Source organism: Thermobia domestica, chromosome 18, assembly GCF_964235325.1.
Source record: "Thermobia domestica chromosome 18, izTheDome1.hap1.1, whole genome shotgun sequence".
NCBI classification, from domain to species: Eukaryota; Metazoa; Arthropoda; class Insecta; order Zygentoma; family Lepismatidae; genus Thermobia; species Thermobia domestica.
In genome coordinates, this window is record NC_137471.1 from 39,911,857 (window position 1) to 39,928,604 (window position 16,748).

A 16,748-nucleotide genomic window follows, 5' to 3' on the forward strand; every position below is an offset into this window, starting at 1 on the left:
CTAAGATAATTTTATTTATTTGTAATATCATTATTTTATGTTTGGGTCATAGCTTCAATTGTATATCTACACTACAACTTATTCAGCGTTCCAAATTTGATTGACAGCTACTAAGATATTTAGTATACAACTTCCAAAAGTATAGAAAACAATGTTTTAGTGTTTTGGATAGCCTGTAGTAAGATAAAAAAAATACCCATATATCGCTTCGTTTGACTTAGCCTTGATTCTGAGATGTATTTCGTTTTTAAATTTTGTCACACATGCTGCAAATTATAATTCTAAAACAATTGATTTATTTTAGGAATCCACTGTGGAGGCTATCAACCGAGATGATTTCCAGGTATACCGCACATAGATACTACATAGACGGTACTAAATTTGACCGTAAGTGTGGATGAATCCCAGGAAAAAGAAGAGTGTTCTGTCCCACCTAGTACTTCGAACTGTCTTCCTATAAGTGATGAACTATCATCAGCCTGCATGCTATCATCATCATCCGATCATTAGCCTGCAGTTTACTCATAGCTTCGACCAAAAACATTTGGCATAAAGACATTTGGTGTGGGCAGCACAGAATTCATAGCATTAACATAGCAGCAATTTAAAAATCTAGACTGAAGATCTAATTCTTATTGACTGTGATTTTTTTATTGGCATAGTTTTTTTTAGTGTAATGTATATGGTACCCATTTAAGCTAATTTGCATGAATATTGTCCTCAATTTTAATTTATGGCAGTTAAATCACACTTAAAATGCTAAAGTAATGTTAATATACCTACTTCGTACCGTTAAATATATTCTTAGAAGAAGGTAGCAGAGAACTTTCCAAGAAATAATTTAACTTATATTGTGGGTGTGTGTTGAAGGAGAGGGAAACGTAAGTAAACGCATGATTCTGGTGCTTGGTTTTCGGTGATTGGTACTGAAATCTTCTGAACTACAATGCTAGGATGTAGGGACAAGACAAAATGGGTATAAGCTGCAACTCTGTTCTTACAAAGTAAGTGCTTTATAAAAATGTTATATAACACTAGTTAATATTACACTAATGAGATGTATATACATTTCAAACTATTTTAATATACGGTATGCAATTACTAGACTTAAATTATTATAGACTTTTTGTTTATGTATTCACATTAAGTATGTAGTTTTCAGTATTGTGTACAACAAATTCATACTTGATGTAAAATTAAGAAATTATTCTCAATAAATGTACAGGATGTTATTTTATGTGTTGTCTTTTAAACCTTCGTTCCTTTATTTGGCTTTCGATTTGTTACGCAATCTAAGTAATGTAGGATGTTGGAATTTAGATAACTTTAAGAATAAACGGTTTAGTTTCTCTTATTATATACGATAACTCAAGGGAATAATCGATTGTATATCACATTGAATATTTACATGATATAAAATCAGTTACTTTCTCCATTTATCATATATATATCTAACACCGGTGAACCCGCCACAAGAACTACATGAACCACTCACATGTTGACACCCGGAGTGTCTTTCTTGTGCTCAGTTATTTATTTTACGCACTACAATAGCTATTTTAGTGTTGTGTAAAACACAACGAAGAGAACAATGACGACATCCCACCTGTGAACATCTGAGTGGTCCACGTTGTCCTTATGTTGAGAGACATGGTGTAATAAAATGGTCTCATGGTGGTATGATCACGTTTTATAATGACTCCTTAAAAGAAAAGCTCATTATATACACGTGTTTGTAAGTTTCGTATATTTTAATACTTCTGTAAGAAATTGTACTAATGTATTTTTTAGGAGTTCCATTATAAATACTTTTCTCAAAATGCATGTAATTTGTTCCGATTGTTATTGTTCCTCCATATTTTTCAATGAATATTGTCATAGATATAGAATGTGTTCTGTTCAAGATGATTTAGTTTTTCTCCACTTTTACTGTACAGTGTTCCCTGTCTTCTCGCCTTGTAATATTAAGGGATCCCGGGTACATGACAGAATATTCGGATAATATAAGGTAGACACATCAAAAATATTTTCAAATTAGTTTTCTTGGTGTTTAGTAGCAGTAGAAACTTTTAAGAAAATATTAAACTAGTTTCAGATATGAATTTGTGCTAAGAAAGAAAATATTTACGATTCATTTTTCAAATAGCAATTTATATGTTTTTGATTTATTATTGTATGTAGTTTCAGAACGTACTTAAAATATTTTTTCTAACATTTCCTTGTTTTCGCAGAGGAATATTTTAAATTCTGAATATTTTTCGTCATTACCACGATAACACGTACATTTTGAAATACATTTCTTTCTTCAACCTGTAAGTTAAAATACTAGAATTTATTTCCACAAATTTATGTGATGCTAGAAGTTTCCGTGTATTCTAAACCGGTTCCAGCATACACAAACTTCTACCACCCCATGAATTTGTATAAATGAAATCCAGATATTTTAACTCACAAGAGTTGGAAAACTGTTCATATGCATTTCCTTCAGTTTCGAAGAAAGAAATGTATTTCAAACTGTAGGTGTTATTGTGGTAATGACGAAAATAATTCAGAAATAATTTAAAATATTTTTCTCTGAAAACTAGAAAATGTTAGAAAAATATTTTAAGTAAGTTCTCAAACTACATACAACAACAAATCAAAAACATATCAATTGCTATTTGAAAAATGATTCGTAAATATTTTCTTTGTTATCACAAATTATATCTGAAACTAGTTTAGTATTTTCTAAACATTTTCTACTGTTACAGAACACCAAAGAAATTAATTTGAAAATGTTTTTGATATGTCTACCCTATATTCTCTGAATATTTTCTATCATGTACAGAAAATATTTTCTGTCATGTACAGAAAATATTCTCTAAATATTTTGTCATATACAGAAAATATTCTCTAAATATTTTCTGTGATATACAGGAAATATTCACTAAATATTTTCTGTAAGATACAGGAAATATTTTTTTTGTTATGTATGGAAAACATTTTAAAATTATTATTTTACAGATCATTAATCCTTGTTAAAAATGAATTAGAAATCTTCAGAAAATATTTCAACTAATGTACGCAATACATTTAAAAAATATTTAGAAAACAATTTTCTTCATTCTTGAGAAATTATTTTCTGTGTTATTAGTAAATAATTTTAAAATGTTCCATGCGAAACATTTTAATAACCATTCCGTTAACATTGTATAAAATGTTTCAAATACATTTTCAGTAATGTTTGGAAATCGTACGGAAAACATTCTTTGGAAAACTTTTCTAACGGCATATAAAATATTTCTAAAACGTTTTTGAGTATGTTACGAGAATATTTTCAGTATTAATTGGAAAATGTTTTCAACAACGTATGGAATATATTTCCTTAAGGGAAGTAGGATACATTTTCTGAAGGCAAATGATGGCACGTTTTAAAAACGTTTTGAAAATATTTCATTGCTCTGTGGGAGCGTGAGATAATATAATCCAGATTGAGGCATGAATGCGTTACTGCCGGATTTAGAAGACAAAGCTGCAAGGAATTCTTCTACACGGAATTACTCCAAGTCCCCCCCTGAATCCCCTGTGATTGAAGTATAGTGCAGTGCTGTCTTCTGTGAACCAACGTGTGCTAAGTGGTCGTGTATCATCAATCTTAAAATAAGCCGGCAATAATATATTATATTATTTTCAATTAATCCTTCGTCATTTTTAAATATTTTTTACTACATATCAAAATGGGCTATAAGATTATCAATAGAAATATATTAAAAAGGGTGCACGTAAGTAAATACAATATGTGAATTACTTTCGATAAAATAAAATTTATCTTATGTATTTGTTTTGTTTTCAGTTATCTTTTCAGCGTCTCTTGCACGAATCACTACAGGAATTCTTACTATTATGTACAGATGTTTTTGATACACTCTGCAAACCTAAAGATTGGTATGCCAAAGATGGTGGGTACGCGCGAGCGCAACCTCAGCATGAGTTTACTTTGGTTTGTGATTTAATTAGGAGGCTTGCATGATTTTTACTCTAACCATTACCACCTGCAGGGTGAAGTACTTGTTCCTTCTAACCACTAAGACCCCCTTCTAGATATAAAATTACCAGCCCGAACATTGGAAACCCAACCCGGTCGGTCGTAAGTGAAAATTGTAGGAAAAAATGTAAGAACTATTTTGTGGCAAGGATTGAACGAAATATGGGTGATGAATATGACGTTAAATATTTGGAGAAGATGACGAAAACGGATACATTTATAATTGAGGAAAACGATTATTTATTTTCCATTGCATTGGAAGATATCGTATTGAAGCTTCCGGAGCCAATGCACATTAGTGAAACAAAACGGTGCTCAAACCACCTAAAATTTCCTGTAAATTTTGCTAATTATCAACTTGCTTAGTTTGTCAGTGTTCGGTTTTTACTTCATATAGAAACTGGGTGGTAAAGCACGCCGCAGCTCATTCATAAATAGACTCATGTGGACTATGACATGCCTTACCGTTCTATTTAATATATTTTGAGATGGAGAATGCATTTTATGCAAATTACTAAACTCTAATGAAGTCTGACTCTTAACTACTTTTCCTTTTCCTTAACAATTTGATAATATGAAAGATTATATTTTAAAAATAGACTACGTTAGAGTAATATCCACAACTTTCCTAAAGTTGAACGTATTCCATTGAAAACTATATATGGGTATTGTATTTTAAAATAATATTGCAGATACAGGTGTTTAATGCAACGATTAGTTGCGTAGTTCACTATAAGCTGTTTAATCTTTTAGTCCATTTTGTAATAAATTGGTTAGTGGTTCAAGAGTACTGTTTATTATTAGATTTGATATTGTCCCTAGGTACAACAATCTCTGTCTCCTAGTACGTAGTGGGTACGCACCAAGGGACAAAATGACCTGGTGGAAGAAACTCGGTCTGAAAATTTTCTCATGGCTACAATATGCTTCAAAATTAGGTGGTATAAAAACGAAACATGTAGTTAACAAAAGCACGCATTTCCTCTAGCTTCGCACAAATTCACTCATCTATGCACTGAAAAATATAAAATGTGTCCCTTGGTAGAGCAACTTCCCCTAAGTGAACGCTAGCCTAAATAGCGGTCGAAGCTCCAGTCCATTCCTTGTTGCTCTTTTGTAATTGAATAAATATTTATTTATTTCTGTCAATATTAAGCTTAATGACATAATATTTTTTTTCTTAGGACAAGAACAAGTAGTCCATCCAACAATAAGGGCATTGTCGCTCAACATGATGACTCTCAACCAGAGGTGTCTGAGTAAGGCACAACATTGGAGGCGGTAATATAGTAAATCTTCTGTTCTAGTTTGATACGGGCTGTTTTCCTCAATCTGTAACATTGCTTGTATCTTGTATTCAAAGCTTTATGCTCCCTTATTGCGAAGTCTTTTAGTTTCCTATTTTCATTATTGTAGTTGTAGATTATTTCTGTGTAGGTTATATGTTGTGTTAGGTTGGTATGTTGTGTTGTCTTAAATGTTACCAAACTGTTAATAATGTAAATATTACATTAGTCACACGAGATGGAAAGTAAATTGTGTATACATATATCAGGTATCAAAAAGACCAACCGATAAACTTCGAGAGGTGATTCTCATATCAAAATTAGAAAAAAAAATATTTATATGAATTTCTGGCCAAACGTAAATAGTTTCGGTGCTATTGGATGCCGAAACGTGAGAAACTGAAGTTTAAGGGTTCATAGCCCACTACTATTGGAACATATCGTAGTCAGGTGAAGACATCATTAGGAACTAGTATCCACTCAATTCAAATATCCATGTTTCAGAATCATCCGGTAAAGGCGCTACGAATTGCACAGAGGAACTTGAGGTATTTCTTGACTTCTTTTTGGAGTTAGAACATGTTTGTGTGGTTGCATAACTTCTAAAAATATTTGTTGCTACATGAAAGGAAAAAACAAAATTAGTAATTTTCGATTACTAATAGTAAAATGTAATGATTTTTAAATGGCATTCACATGAATATTGCCATTAGTGCTTAATAAGTACTAAAAGTATCTCCTCGTACTCCAACTTCCTCAATACAATTCGTTGCGCAAGTGCTGCAGGTTATATGAATAGGGCGCATACTGTTTGGTAAGTGGTCACTCGACTACGATTGTCTCATAATAGTCCGAGAGTTATGTGCCCTAAAAAGTTCATTTTTCCAAGTTCTCGGCAGCCTATAGCTCCGAAACTATGGACTTTTGACGATAGGTTCATATATTTCTTCCCGTATTTTGATGAGAGGAAGGACTTCTGATCTATTCTTGCGCGTTGATTTTTTTGACACCCGAAATATTATCGAGATAAACTACCACTTGTAAATAAAGTTCTAATCCTGGTATAAATGAAGTCAAATCTGTTAACATGATATGTTAATTTATAACATTATATTTCTTACCTTAATTCCTGTGCATTTTAATTCCGACGAAAAATTTTAGGTCACAGCATTTGTTTTATAAGACGTATGAAAACAATTACCATCAAGTCGTTCGTGGAAGGAAAAGGATCACTAAGATTACTCGGGGGAAGGAGGCTCATATACAACACCAAGGTTACTGCCATGATCTTCGGAATCTAATAGTTTACTGCAGATTGATATAAAAAGCCTGGAAGTGTAGATAAAATTAAAAAATAGAAATTGGGGATATAATTCTCGGAGATATAAAATATAAGGTGAGTGATACGGAAATTGAGATTTTCTTTGTTTTGAAATATATATTTATATATTGGTTGAGAGTATTTTTATTTCGTTTGTGCTGTTTCGTTCGATAACTGACGCTTTGCTATGAAACCTTGCTTTTGCAGTAAATTATCAGCTAGTGAAAGCTCCACAGACAAATGTGGAAATTTTTAAAATGTTTACAATATTTGGGTTTATAGCCTAGCAGAAAATAAGTTTTAGGAACACCTAAGACAGCTTACAGTCTGGGAGCTTGACAAAAGTTATATCAATACAATTAGGGCTGATCATAGCAGCGTGTTTCCATACTTTGTCTCACATAAAATGGTAACATAGGAACGATGAAATCTTCAAACGACCGGTGTGGGATACACCGTAGTTCTGTTGAGGAATCAGGGAATTCTCTTTATCTTACAGTGGTGAAGAGTTGGTGGGTTTTTCCTATTTGCCAGTAGGTAAAAAAAGTACCAAAGATTTGTTCTCATCCACATAACTAACTGATGAGATTAGGCCTGTAATTTAGTTTAGTTAATTACTTCAGCAAATTGTTCTAAGTGTTAAGACTTGAGGTATCCTGCGTGGGAAGTGATTTTCAGAAATTGCGAAAAGCTGCAGTTATTAGTAACCTTAAAAATTAATTTTTTAATTTTAGGTTCATTTGGTAGACAAGTCGTAATGTTCATTCTTATGTTTACTTATTAGACGCTTAGCTAAATCACATATGCCATTCTTACTACATAGAGAAAGTTGAGTTGACAATACCTTTGTAGAGTCATCTCTGTGAATACCTTTATTCATGCAAAACATCTTTCGCTAAAACGTGAAACCTAAATTGTAAAACTCAGTTTCGCTTTTGGCTTAAATCTAAAACGTCTTCAGGTCTTTATGAAATTGAGAATAATACTTGGCGAATCTAAGGATAGATTTGTACAATAGAAGTAAGGTGCGTTGATCCATGTCTTAGATATTAGAGAATCTATTTTCGCATTCAATCTCTCGTGCCAAATCTACTTTATCAATGTTTGATAACATTGAAAACGTGACACTGAAAATTCTTTCAGGTATATGCACACTTATTATGTGCACTTTCTTTTCCAGTTTAATTGTTTGCAAAACATATTCGCTCAGTGCTCTGCGACATTTAATCCGTGAAAATATCAGTTCATACTAAAGTACTTAACAGAAGCTACATAAGATCATTCTCTGTGTGTTTTATTTGATGCTCGTCGACTGATGAACGAAATCTTTACGAGGCCATTCCTACCATTTTAATTACACAAATGTGCTATTGCTGGAGACAGTGCTATTAGCCAGTTATTGGCCAAAGAAAGAGGGTAGTATTTTCGAGAGTCGTAATGCTAATAATATCTTATTTAGTGTTTATTATCCAGTGGCTAATATAATTTATGTATACTTCGATAGTATTATTTAATAACGTGCCTTATGTAGAGTCTATTTTAAGTACGTGTTTCGCGTAGTATGAATATATTGTGTCGGTGTCTAATATGTCACATCAAGATTCCGGAGAAATAAAAGTAAGAAACAGGATCTTATTCGTGAGGAATTATGATGCTGAAAAAAATATTAGGGGAAGTAAATATGTTTTCTCCGTTTGTAATGATTACAAGGAAACTCGTGTTAGAAATGGGTTAATCGAAATGCAAAGTGTAGTGCTATTGTACGATATATATATTGTGTGAGAGAAAATCTTGAATATCAGGGCTAATAAAAATTATCCTGGATAATACTGTCATGTCTGTAGCGTTCCCATCCGCTGTCGGGACAAGAGCCGATGTTAAAAGGTCAACATTCATGGATACCAAAACTCAAGCAATGTTGACCGGTCAACACCACCCTAAGTCCAACCACAGAGGGATCTACGAAGACAAACGCAATTCCACGCCACTCGGCAGTTAACAGATGAATAAATTCAGCATAAACAAATAATAAATGAATATTTAACACCAATCTCAAGTTATATATATATATATATATATATAGTAAATAAATAACAACTCGAGTAAATATTAGTTTATTATAATAAGATACAATATAATATTAAAAAAATTATATTGAGCAATAAACAATTCCTTTCTTCCTTCGAAGTCTATTTGTAGGGTTAATTCTTTGACATCATTCAATCGATGATTATATTAAAGTCCAACTATCATCGGAGTTATAACCCTATCCAGGAACAATTACGAATTTGAGCAAAATACAAATTTAATGAATAATAATTATTATAATTTTTTTATGAGTTTCAATTTATTTGATCAGAGAAGAAAAATTCCTTTGAATTGATTTCAAATCTTAATTTAAGAAAAAGTTCTGAAAAAAGTCAAATACCCGATCAAGAGAATTTTTAAGTGGGCGCAATCTCCAAAATCAAGAGATCCGAAAGGAAAATGTTGGCTACAACGATAACCATTAATTTAACAAGTTATATTAAATCCTAACAAAATCTGGATTGCCGTGCCTCACCGCACCGTTCGCCTACAATAGCAGGTAATAGTCTAAATCTCAAATAGTTCAAAATCGGTATGGATTACCATCAATCTTTAATCGCATTAATTAATGCTGTAAGACAAAATAGATTATAAACAAAACAATACACATCGTGTTTAAACCCGCTTAAAAAATGAAATGCTGAATTACCAATCGCATCCACGAAATTATTAACGCGATTCGTAGAAATAATTTAAAACACAATCCTATTGGAATCAATAATGACAACCCACAGACACAAAACAGAAAGGACAAACAACTGAAATATATTTCAGTATACATTCACCTATTATAATCTTCTTTATGTTACTTTTCTTTGGTTTTTATGCCTCAATCTCAGTTTGCATGTCATCCTTCCTGAATTTGATTACAAGAATAAACGTGATTTGGCTGTGTCCAAGAAACTCACACCAATACTTAAGGTTCAAAGACCAATACTTAGGTCAAGAAATTGAAAATGTCAGGAATGAAACAATTTCGTTCACTGTTCCAGTCAGCTCTCTCGGTCCACAAACAACGAGAGTCACGACACAAATATCCAGTGAAAAACTGTGAGACAATAACCAGGATTAGGTCTTGTGTCACTTAGTGGACATTAACCACCACTCTCACCTCAATCTTCAACATCGCCATTCCATCTTACAACTAGACTAACTTCTAACTGAAAATAACGAATGTCACGTTCTCGTTTCTAGGTTTATTAAAACCACAATGACCGAACTTTGGTCTGGTTTCCTTACAGTGATATGCTCTCACTCGCTTTCCCACACTGACATTCCACCATTCCGTCAGACAACTGGACAAAACGAGTGTCAGCACTCTGATTAGAGAATATAATTCCTACGATAGACCAGGCGTTGCAACCTGCAAAGGGGGTTGACCACTGTTCCCACTCGAATATACCACATTGGCATTCCACCAACCGAACGGCCACTTCAGCTTCTGGATATTACGAATATTGCTGCACTGATAACATGCTATCTAAAGTAATGATCAAGAACAGGGTTAGGTCTACTCAGTTCCAAATCAACCACTCCTTACTCCTGAATGACCCACATGGACATTCCACCATTTGATTACTCACACCAAAATACAATCACTTTGCCACTAAATGGAGACAGTGATCGAATCGACCAAGACTTAGGCCTACTTTTCAGATATGCACCTCACAGAGTGAAATAATCAAATGCCCCTGGCCTCCTGATTATGCAACCAACTTGTCTGACATTAAAACAACGATGGAAACTTAAGCAATTGCAATTTTCAACTTAATACTTCCAACTCCATTCGCGACATTGGGAGAAGCCACAGAGCATAATCTTACCCTTTGAATCTTACTTAGATTGCACCAAATCGTATGGTCAAAGACCAACCTTCCATTTGCAACACTCTAATCACTCTGTTTCCTTTTTAAAAGAAAGGAAATCACAAAACACAACACAGCTTGCACTTTTATTCTTGTGATTTAACACCTTCCAACTGTAACTTAACACAGGAAATAGCAGACAGCACAAACTAAGCAAAACGAAAAAGACACGCGTCCCATTTTTCGGCATCGACAAAAATTATCGGCCTGCTCGAAGACTGCAGAAACGTCCGCCTTCCATCAGAATTCAATGGTCAGTTCGCAGTCGAAAAGGCTGCGAGTTTCCTCGCAATCCAACGGCGGTACGATCGCGATAAGGCACGTCTTCTACCGCGCAAGCGACCTTGAACTAACCAACAGTAAAGGAATGTATTTCTCTCTCACACACACACTCTACAATCATAAATAGATTCTCTTCATTTCGTTTTTGCTTTTCTTTTTTAAAAAAGCAAAGCAACAAGTAAGGAAGGTTACAAAACCTTATTAAGTTTTACAAATCAGAGAAAAGTATCGCATAATCATCAACATTTCTTTTCTTTTCTTTATCATAGTTTTTCATTTTCTCTTTTTTCCCAACTCATAGTAACGGGATCGTTACAGGCGGGCCATCGTTGAAAAAAGAAAAATTCTCCATCAAGAAATTTTTCGTCAAACTAGCACTGGATACCTGCGGAAAATACAAATATAAGTAAAGTTCATATTAACAAGAATACAGTCAATAACAAAATAGAATTAAAATAATAGCTAATGCTTATACAATAAATAGTCAATTATTTACATTTTTGTTCATTATGGCCATAATGAATAAATAATTGTATAACAAACTTCAATACTAATCATAAAGAACAAATATCTAATAAAGGTCACATTTAATTCATTAAAATCTTTACGATATAACTACGTGAACAAACATAAAGTAACACGTTTTTCAAGACCAGGTTAACTAGGTTCGGATTAATTTATTCTCTCCTACTTCTATAGACCTTCAATTCTGAGACATGCGAACGGCGATATGAATCTGCTGTGTCATTCTCAACAGAAACTAAAACGATATTCGGAGCCAAAAATTTCTAATCACGAATGGACCAAACCACTTATTGCTTACAGATTTCGCAACCTTGTCTTTTAGTGATGATTTAACGTGTGCTTTTAACAGGACCCTTTCCCCTATGTCTAAATTAACGGGATTTCTTTTTCGTAACATCAACTTACGCCTTCTTGCCCAACTTTTTTCCATATTCTTCATAGCTTCTTTCCATATCTGAGCAGATTATTTTTCACCAAAATCAGAATCATTGATGCTCCATCGGTTTCCTAACGGTGTATTATATGGACGTCCAAAAGAAACTTCGATGGGTGACACCTTTAATCCTGAATGCTCACTTATGATTAAAGTGAACTAGAGCTCCGGCACAAGAGTTGACCACAGATGTTGTTTTGTCGAGATGTAAGCTCTAAGGGATGCCTTCAAGGTCTTTATAAATCTTTCAGCCGCATTTCCACCAGGATGATAGGGGCTGAGCCTTATGTGCTTGATACCCAAACTAAGCAAATTTCTTAAAGTGTTCGGAAACGAAAATTGAAGCGTTGTCAGTGGAGAGGCCTCCGGAAAACCCAGTCGACGAAAACCCAGACACTGGAACTTATGTTTCTCAAACGCTGCAACACCACAAATCGGGTGGCATTATCAACACCGATGAGTATAAATTTAAATCCAATTGAATTCGGCAAGGCACCTACAATGTCAAACATCCAATGAGAATTAACTCTTTTACTGAAATCCGAATTTAAATATCCCATTTTCTTCTGATTTGATTCCTTAAGGTTTTGGCACACATCACATGTATTAGCGAAATTCTTAACATCTTCTTTCAATCCTTCCCAGGTAAATTTCTTCATCAGTTTAGCTAATGTCCTTGACACACCAGCATGACCACCAATTAACGCATCTTCATGGTGATATTCAATAAGCACCTTCCTCAAATCTTTCGGGATTACTATTTTATAGGGATTAATCGCCGAATTAGTTCTTTTTAGTAAAATATTTTTATTAAGGAGATACCCTTGAATATCCTCACCATTCTCAATTCTTCTAATGATAATATCCAAATCTGGATCTTCTCGTAATTTATCGATGGGATCCTTAATTGAAGGTAAGTTCCAGAGATGCATTATATTCATATTCCTTCTAAACGCAGCTAACCCTACTGGACCAAACAATATACTGAATTCAAACGGATCATAGATTCGCGTCAAGAAATCTGCAACTATATTCTCCGCTGATTTTATATGGCGTATCTTGAAATTAAACTGACAGAGAGTTTCCACGAAAGGACCGTACTTTAAGAACCTCTTACTGTTATTAAGAATCCAGGACAAGGCTTTGTTGTCTGTTAACACATCAAACTCATTAACCAAGTAGTGTCTATAGCGAGATCTTGTTTTTACAAGACTTATAAATTCTATCTCATAAATACTGCGGTGTTTATCCGCCTCTGATAGTTTCTTGCTATAGAAACAAACAGGTTGTAGGTCCCCATTCGCATGCTCCTGTGAAACACACCCGGCAATACTTTTTCCACTGCGGTCGACATGAACTACAAAACGTTTGTTCAGCTCTTTAAAACCACGTTATCTATCAAAACATTTTTTAATTACTCTAAAATTTGTTGATGTTCCTGAGTCCAAACGAAATTAATCTTAGGTGATTTCAAGGCACTAAGTGGAGCCATTAGCTCTTGTAGCTATGATGCGAATAATAACTAAATACTCCTAATATTTTTAACAATCCGCGCCTATTACGAGGTGGTAGGATATTTCTTATAGCAGATACTCTGCTTGGGTCAATTTCCATCTGGTCTCCTTCAATAATATAACAAGTAATTGATCTTTTTATAAAACATGAAACATTTATCTGGTGATACAGTTATATTATACTCTTTAAACCTCTGCAATACCTTTTCTACCATTAACATGTGTTCCTCAATTGTATCGCTAGCTACCAGCACGTCATCAAAATAGACTTTGACGCTCTTATCTGTTAGATCACCCAATACCTTTTCCATTGCCCTTGACAAATTGTTGCTGCCAGTTTTTATTCCTACCGGAACTCGGGTGTATTGATAACACCCCTTGGGAGTAACAAGAGTAGTAATCTCACGTGACGATTTATCAAGGTAAATTTGGTTATAGGCCCGCTTTAAATCAAATTTCAAGCACAGTTTCTTATCCGCTAGGCCTGTAATACACGCTTCTAAATTCGGGGATGGATATACATCATTTACAATTAATCTATTAGCCTTTGTATAATTTCCAACAATTCAATATATATTGTTCTTATTTTTCACTAGGAAACAACTACTGCCATAGTTTGCATGATGGTCAACCTCTTCCAAAATCCTTCCTTAACAAGTTCTTCAATTTGATAATAAATTTTTTTCTATATTTTAGGAACTGAAAAGAGCGTATCCTTAAGTAGATTACTCTCCTTTAAATAGAGTCGACCAACAAACCCTTTAACACATCCAACCCTATCGGAAATTACATTGGAATATTTACTTTTCATTGTGTCGATAAAAGCGATAATCTCAGGGTATCGAATTTCCACGAGTCTTGCCCTAAATTCTGATTTTTCACCTATATCCTTGGCTGGTTTATCACCCGTGTGTTATTCTGAGTCATTATCTTATGATCTGAAGAAAGGTCAGGAGGGTGAAACTTCCGATTACGCTGAATTAATTTATGGAAGTTTTCAGACTGTTCTAAGTCAAAAACTGATGCTTAGGAACCACTACTATTATTCAACACCACTTCCTTACATTCATCTCTGTTCGATGAACTATTCACTCCCGAAATACCAGCATCATTTGGTTTTTCTAAGACACTAATATTTTTCGAGGATTCTGTCACATTATCCACCCTTTTGTTCCTTCTTTTACGATTCATATTTCTTTTCCGAGCGCTGCTCTTCATAACTCTTTCAGATTCTGGAATCTCAATTCTTGATGGATTATCACTCCGAACAAGATCAAAATTTTGTGTAGTAATAGATTTGCCAGATAACTGCTTAACACCATCAATGGATTCCGAAACATTCTGATTTTTAGATCTTTCACTATTTAAAACTAATTTCGAAGTGTCCCCATCAGAGACAATCCGATGACCAAGGTACATTTCATTCGAACCATTATCATAGTCCTGAAAAGATTTTCCCAAATTACAACATCTCTCGTTGAATTCAGAATTCACTATTTGTCCCATGGACGAATTACCCCCAAAGGGCATATCACTCGCACCATCAGATCTTCCATTCCAAAGCATTCGAGTCGGAAAAGAACCATTTTTCCATGTTGAAGTCACCAAATATTCACTGGACGGATTCACAAAATTGGACATTTCATTTGCACCACCTAGACTCTCAACAAATCGACAATTGACAAAATTGTTGTTAATTAATGATGTCATCTCTCCCAAGATCTGATCAGAAGGCAACCGAGGAATGGACATTCTACTTTCACCATCTGAACCACTAGTACAAGCAGCTGTTCCAGACGAACAACCAACTCCCGATGACGAAGTCACTAAGTTCACATAGATGGATACTGGTCACAAGATATTCCAATCGCACCACCTGTCCTACAGGAATTCATCTGTGATGAATCACTATTCTGCTTCGAAGTCCCAGAAACTAAGTTCCTGTTCGGAGACAATTGATGGTTTGACCTTTCAATCGCACCACGCATACAACTAATCGGTTGATCTCTCACATAACTATCAACCATGGAATATAAAGTATTTTCAATGTGTCGACCCGAACCAATTTCTGAATCAATCATTGCTCTGAGTTGACTAAGCTGAAAGCCATTCGGTGCGCGAATCTCCAAAATCCTAGATTCGGTATCAACTAGATCCAAGTTGCACTGAATTCCTTCATCTCGCAATGCATAATCAAAGATGTCTTCGTATATAAAAATCGAAGCCATTTTATTTTGATCTAGATCATCCTGAATCTGTACTCTATGTTGATTGGCATTCTTCCCCCTCAACTGGCCGGCATGAGGATCAGACTTAAATCCTTTAGATTGAAAACCAAAATGTCGAATTGTTTTCTTATAGTTCGAAGAGATTATTTTCTTGCCATCGCGGAGAACTAAGGCATTATTGGAATAGTCAATAATCGAATTGGTGGAACGCAAAAACGGAGTTCCAAGCAAACACTTACAAGATAACTCATCTACCACCTCGAAACTAACTCTTTGAAAGTGTTCTGAAAAGTTTACTGTCAATACAATTTCCTTGTTTGTGGAAAAATGCAATCCCGAAGGAGTATTTACTAATTTCTCTTGCGTTGTTATAATATATTTCTCCAAACCGCAAGCACGAACCAAATCTGCACGAACAATATTGAAGCTCGAACCACCATCGACGCAAATGTCCGTCAACAGATTATTAATTTTTCCGACAACAAAAGACGCAACTGTATTGTGCATTCCTGAAGGGATACACGCCGAAGTTATTTTAGGATTACCTCGAGGCTCAGACAAGTTACTTGAACCCCTGAAATTCCGAAAATCCCGAGAGCCACCTATCGATCGACTCAATTTATTTTCGTAGAGGGTTGATCTACATTTATTTTCTAACAAAGAATTATTTACCGAGGTTTCATTCTTACACAACCCATTATTATGATACTAGAATACCAGATCTTTTCCTAGCATCACTCGTTTCTCTATTATAATCCAACTGGTTTCTAAAGTTCAACACGTGTTTTTCAGCTATTCTAAACGTGATGCAGGTAAATAGTTATTCAACATCCTGTACTTTTGATTAGGATTTAAACCACACATTATAATACTCACTAATTCCGATTTTGGACCATTAAACCCCAATACATTCATAGCTACAATAACAGACCTTACATAATCATTAACTTGTTCAGACAACTTCTGTCTTCTATAAACATATTCTGAAACAAAGGAATGCCTAATCACTGGAGTAACAAAATTACTTAATAAATTTTCTCGTAGATTATACCAACTTACATTGTTATTCAAGGCTAATAAGATTTCTCTTAATAAAGCCCCTGTACATTTGACGGCAAGAACGGTTAATACCATCCCGAGTGAATAACTAGTTTCTAATAATGTTTCTTCTATTTTCAACAA

At 34.3% G+C, this 16,748-nt stretch overlaps 1 protein-coding gene across 1 annotated transcript in view; it reads right to left on the reverse strand.

The window, feature by feature from the left end:
• Positions 1-8,763: 8,763 nt before the first annotated feature.
• Positions 8,764-16,748, reverse strand: part of LOC145675740 (uncharacterized) — a 76,462-nt gene continuing 68,477 nt past the window's right edge. Inside the window, exon 3 of the mRNA XM_081746379.1 lies at positions 8,764-11,251. Within this exon, the coding sequence (XP_081602505.1) occupies positions 11,233-11,251 (19 nt within the window). The 3' untranslated portion in view covers positions 8,764-11,232. The remainder of the gene's footprint in view (positions 11,252-16,748) is intronic.